Source organism: Rhineura floridana, chromosome 17, assembly GCF_030035675.1.
Source record: "Rhineura floridana isolate rRhiFlo1 chromosome 17, rRhiFlo1.hap2, whole genome shotgun sequence".
Classification (NCBI taxonomy): Eukaryota; Metazoa; Chordata; class Lepidosauria; order Squamata; family Rhineuridae; genus Rhineura; species Rhineura floridana.
In genome coordinates, this window is record NC_084496.1 from 31,289,965 (window position 1) to 31,295,366 (window position 5,402).

Consider the following 5,402-nt stretch of genomic DNA (forward strand, 5'->3'; position numbering starts at 1 on the left):
AAAAACCCTTCAGATGGCTTTAAAGGGGGATGCGACATATTGATGAAGGAGGCGGCGGCGGCGGCTTTCAACGGCGACTAGCAGCTAGTCTGCCACGGCGGCAACATTCCTCTGAATGCCAGTTGCCCAGGAGCGGAACCAGGATGCGGGGAGAGTTCTCCGTCGCCCTCGTGCTTTGCTGGCTTCTGGGCTTTTTCCCTTTGGGGCCCAACTGTGAGAGGCCACGCCGGGCTTCCTGGGCCTGAACCAGCTTCAGGGTTCTTCGGGGGTCGTCAGAGGTGGCTGAGGGCCGGATCACCTGGCCCTTCTCGGGCTTCTCGCGGGACCGGCCCAGGAGGCGGAGAGGGAGGGGCGCAGGCCCGCGCTCCTCCCCCCTCAAGGGGCGCGCGGAGGGGCTGCGTGCGCAGGAGCCGGGCGCGCGCGCGCTCCTCTTTCTCCGCCGCAAGTGGCGGCCATGCCAGGGAGGCGGCAGAAGCGGCTTCTCCGCGAGGCGCCGGCGCTTGGCGGGGTCGTGGGCCGCCGGCCTCTGCAAGAGGCCTCCTGCTCCTCCCCGCGCAGAAGCAGCGAGGCCTTCTACTCGGCTCGGGACGGCCCGCCACCGCTCCGCCTGGGCGCGGCGTATTTCGACCAGCCGTGCACCCGGCTGGCCAGAGCCTTGCTGGGGCAGGTGATCTTCCTCGGGCCCGGAGACGGGGAGGAGGAGGGACCCCGAAGCGGCCGCGCTGCTGGCCCGCGTAACTCCGGCCGGCCCCCGTGCGCAGACCGAGCGGCGTGCTCTTTCTCTGGAGGGAGAGGGAGGGGACATGCGTCGGCGCCACTTCCGTGGGAGCAAACGGGGCGTACTTCTGAGCAGTGTGGGGTAGCGGTTAAGGTGGTGGACTACAACCGGGGAGACCAGGGTTCGAATCCCCACACAGCCATGAAGCTCACTGGGTGACCTTGGGCCAGTCACTGCCTCTCAGCCTCAGAGGAAGGCAATGGTAAACCCCCTCTGAATACCGCTTACCATGAAAAGTCTATTCCTAGAGTCGGGATGGACTTGAAGGCAGTCCATTTCCATTGTCAAGGGATGGCTTTTCCCCCTCCCTGGCAGCCAGTGTGGTGTAGCGCTTAAGGTGGTGGACTACAACCGGGGAGACCAGGGTTTGAATCCCCACACAGCCATGAAGCTTACTTCATGGAAGGCAATGGTAAACTCTCTGAATACCGCTTACCATGAAAATCCTATTCGTGGAGTCGCCATAAGTCGGGATCCACTTGAAGGCAGCCCATTTCCCCCCCAATTCTGAACAGACATGGGCAGGAGTCTGCTGCAAGTTTCCTGCCCTTTGGGTTCTGAGTGAAGGAATTGGGAGGCGCCTTTTACCAGGTTAAGCCGTTTCGTCCTATCCACCCTGGTGTTGTCTTACTGCTCCTGTCAGCAGCCAGAGAGGAGGGGTCTTTTCCACCACCAGCCCCCCCCATTTGGGAGCCTTTCAATCTGGAGGTGCTGCCAGACTGGCTCCGACACCTTCTGCATGCCAGACACGTGCTCCCCTGCTAACCTGTGGCAGCGGCCCAGCTGCCCTTTGGGGCCTCTTGCTTCTCACCCGGCTCCTCCATCGTTCACATTTTGGAGATCAGAACGTCAAAGGGTCGGCTGTTGCAGGACTTCTGCCTGGGCACTCCCCTCCAAAGCTCAGCCTGCTCTCTGGCCTTTCCGGCTTCCAGCCCCAGGCATCAGCCTTGACTGCTGAACCATCCCAGAGCCAGGCAGTTCCTAAAAGTTTGCAGCCACACCGGCGACTCTGGTTACAGGCCATGAGTAACAATCGGGGCACAAATGGCAGCAGGGGCGTGGAAGTGCTGGCAGCCTCACTTGGCTTTCTGAACTGCTGACCATAAATGATTGGGGACGAGGGGCTGAAAGCCCACTAGCATTCAGGGGTCAGAGTTCCTCGAGGTCAGCCGTGGGGCACCTCCACATGCGGCTAAACTACAACTCCCATCATCCTTGTCCATTGGCTATGCTGGCTGGGGCTGATGGGAGTTGTAGCTCAGCACCATTGGGCAGGCCAGCAGTTCCCCACACCTGCTGTAGGCCCTCCAAATTGTCCATCTCCTCCGCATGTCATCAGTAACAGGATCACAACCAGGGCCAGTGGCTCAACAGTCTCCTCTGACCGTCCTAGCTCATACACTCTCCTGGGGCCCCAAGATGGCGCATGGGCAGGTGGTCAGGACCTTTCTGTGTGCGCCATCCTTGGCTGAGGGGCTCATGAGGGCTCAGACTTGTCTGCTTTTCAGGTTCTGGTTCGGAAGCTCCCAGATGGGAAAGAGCTCAGAGGACGGATTGTGGAAACAGAGGCCTATTTGGGAGGAGATGACTCAGCTTCCCATTCAAGGGGTGGGCGGCAGACTGCAAGGAACACAGCCATGTTCATGATGCCAGGCACTCTGTATGTGTACCAGATCTACGGGATCTACTTCTGCATGAATGTCTCCAGCCAAGGTAAGCAGCAGAAGGGCCACCTTTCATGACAACTCTATGCCCTCTACGGCCCTTCTGCCCCCTCCCACAGCACCTCCCCTGCTTTGAACATCAACCATGCAGATTCCGACTTGGGGTGAAGGGCTGCCACAGGCATCTTAAAAACCTCAGAAGAGTGCTAGGTTGCTGGCTCAGACCAAAGGGGTTCACCTAGGCCAGCTTTCGTTTCTCACAGTGGCCATCCAAAGTTCCAGGTAGCCCAGGAGCAGAACATGAACATGTTAGCACCTGGGCACTTGAGAGGATTATCTGCCCCGTATAGACCCTAGTCCTCTTTTTTTTAAAAAAAAGGTGGGAGGGATCTGGCTACTGTTAAGGATGTTGCTTGAAAGTCCCCCCGTCCCCCACAGAGCCCCGCTAGTTTGGAAGCAAGACCTTGGGTGCTTCTCCTTGCACCAGAGGAATGCCTTTTGTGCTTAAGCTCCAGCAGGTTGTGTTTATTGATTGTGCGGCTGTATTTCTGCACCTCTCACCCCAGACAATTGTTCCAGGTTATATGCAGCGTATGCCCTTGGCTAGCCCAGCAGCTACTCTTCTGGTCCCAGGAGCAGCCACTGCAATGCACACCTACCTGCAACTGGAGCCGAGTGCATCCTTCTTGGAGGGGGCAGGAGCTGGTTGCACAGGGCATAAACACAGCGCTGCAGCTGCATCAGGCAAAGGGGCCCACTGCGCCCAGCTGCCTGTTCCTACAGTAGCCAATTCCTAGATGCCTCCAAGGGAAGCCCATAAGCTGCCTGAGCGCAACAGCAAGTCTCCCCAGTTGGGCTTCTCGGGAACTGATATTCAGAGGTATACTGCTTCTGACAATGCACAGCCATCGTGGCGAGTAGCCATGGACAGACTTTTCCTCCTCCATGAATTTGTCTAATACACTTTTAAAGCCATCCAAGTTGGTGGCCGTCAGTGGCTCCTCTGGGACCGAATTCTAGAGTGTATGTGCAACGTAAAGTCTTTTGTTTTGCCTGGCCGGCCTGCCTCTTCTGACATGCAGTTCTGCATGAGAGGGAGAAAACCTTTTCTCCATGCCATGCATCATTTTAACATTGCCCCCACACCTTGCTCACATTTTTTCTAAATGAAAAAGGCCCAAATGTTGTCACTTTCCCTCATAGGGGAGTTGGTGCAGCCAACTTCCAGATCATTTTGGTTGCCCTTTCTGAGGTGAGACAACCAGGACTGTACACAGTATTCAAAGTATGGTCTCATCATAGATTTGTAGAACAGTATTAATGATACTGGCAGTTTTATTTTCAATCCATTGGCAGGAATTTGCCTTTCTCATTGATATATCCCACCCTGACATCTGACCCTCTCTTTACAGGTGAGGGGGCTGCCGTCCTCTTGCGGTCACTGGAGCCTTTGCAGGGCCTTGACGCAATGAGAGAGCTGCGCCTTGCTCAGCGGAAAGGGGTGACCCGACCCCCCAAAGACTGGCAACTGTGCAACGGGCCCTCCAAACTCTGCCAGGCCCTTGCGATCGACAAGAGTTTTGACCAGCAGGATCTGGCCAGCCACCCCACTGTGTGGCTGGAGTCCAGCCCAGGCCTGCCCAGGGAGGAAGCTCTCATTTGTGCCCCCCGCGTTGGGATCAGTGGCGAGTGGGCCCAGAAGCCTTTGCGCTTCTACATCCTGGGCAACAAGTGCGTGAGCATCAGGGATAAGGTGGCAGAGGGGCCAGCAGGAGCCGGCCTACTGCACGTGCCTGCTGAGGCCTCTTCCTGCTGATGTGCAGGAGCTGGTGAGGCCGTGGAGTGGACATGCGCAGTAGCAGAGCACGAGAGGAGGCTGCTGAAGGAGCGTGTGTGTTTGTCACCATAAGTGTGTTCCTTGCTCTGCTAACAGAGGCTGTGGCTGTGGCTGCAAGGGGCCTTCCTGCTTGCCCTGTTTGGAGAAGGGAGCTATCTGACAAGAAGCACCATGCCAGGGGGATGACTGGACAGGAGAGAGGCTGGGGACAAGCAGATAGCTCCACCTCCCCGAGAGCAGCCAGCATGGGACTGCTCTTAGGCATGGGGGGCATGTTTAATGGAAGATGGTGCGATGGGGGGGGGGCAAAAATACAATATCTCACTAAGGGGACTTTTTTGCCTCCAAGCCCTTTTAAAAAACCCAAATAAAAAGCTGCACGCTATCCCCTCCCCCTCCTTGACATGCACTGTCTGTGATGGGGGGGGATGAGAGTTCCACTGCGGCCAAGAGATGCCAGCATCACCGCAGCAAATACTCCCCCCCAATTACCTGATTAAGCATGTCCCTGATCCTGACACCTTTTGGATGGTGGAGGTATAACTGGATCCAAACAAGCAACTATGACAAGGTCACATTGTTTGATGTATATTTAAATTTTTTAAAAAACGGAATAAAAACAGTTTAAAAAACCAATTATGACAAGCTCAATTCAGATAAGTAGCCTAAGAGAGGAGACCGACCTAGGGAGCATCCTGTGCAGTGATCGCCTTCCTGACAAGTGAAAGGCAGTGTGGCATACTGGTTAGAGGGCCGGACTGGGGCCTGAGAGAAAACCAGTGTTCAAATCCCTGCTTGGCCATGAAGCTCACTGGGTGAATTGGGGCCAGTCACTGTCTGTCAGCCTAGCCTACCTCACAGGATTGTTGTGAAGCAAAAATTGGGAGGGGGAGAACGTTTGTACAACACTTTGAGCTCCTTGGAGGAAAGGCGGGATATGAATGTAATAAATAGATAAGTGTTTCAGGAAGCTTTTGAGGGAGATTTTAACATCAAGCCTGTTTCCTGACTTAGAGGAATGAGATTTCATATATTCCAACTTGAGTGGTTTTAATTATGAAACAGCAGATCAACACCCTGATAGGAATCTGCAATCATCAGTATTTAGACACCCCTCCCTCCC

At 55.7% G+C, this 5,402-nt stretch overlaps 1 protein-coding gene across 1 annotated transcript; it reads left to right on the forward strand.

Annotated features, from left to right (window-relative positions):
• Positions 1 to 385: 385 nt before the first annotated feature.
• Positions 386 to 4,915, forward strand: MPG (N-methylpurine DNA glycosylase). The gene is made up of 3 exons (XM_061599635.1): positions 386 to 667; positions 2,287 to 2,491; positions 3,855 to 4,915. The coding sequence occupies exons 1-3, from the start codon at positions 455 to 457 to the stop codon at positions 4,256 to 4,258; spliced, it is 822 nt and encodes a 273-aa protein (XP_061455619.1). The 5' UTR covers positions 386 to 454; the 3' UTR covers positions 4,259 to 4,915.
• The last annotated feature ends 487 nt before the right edge of the window (positions 4,916 to 5,402 follow it).

Bases quoted from the DNA above. Each gene is read 5' to 3' on its own strand.
- MPG (XM_061599635.1), top strand. From the start codon at position 455: ATGCCAGGGAGGCGGCAGAAGCGGCTTCTCCGCGAGGCGCCGGCGCTT. The intron at 668-2,286 runs GTGATCTTCCTC...TCTGCTTTTCAG, and splicing joins CCAGAGCCTTGCTGGGGCAG to GTTCTGGTTCGGAAGCTCCC. The intron at 2,492-3,854 runs GTAAGCAGCAGA...CTCTCTTTACAG, and splicing joins CATGAATGTCTCCAGCCAAG to GTGAGGGGGCTGCCGTCCTC.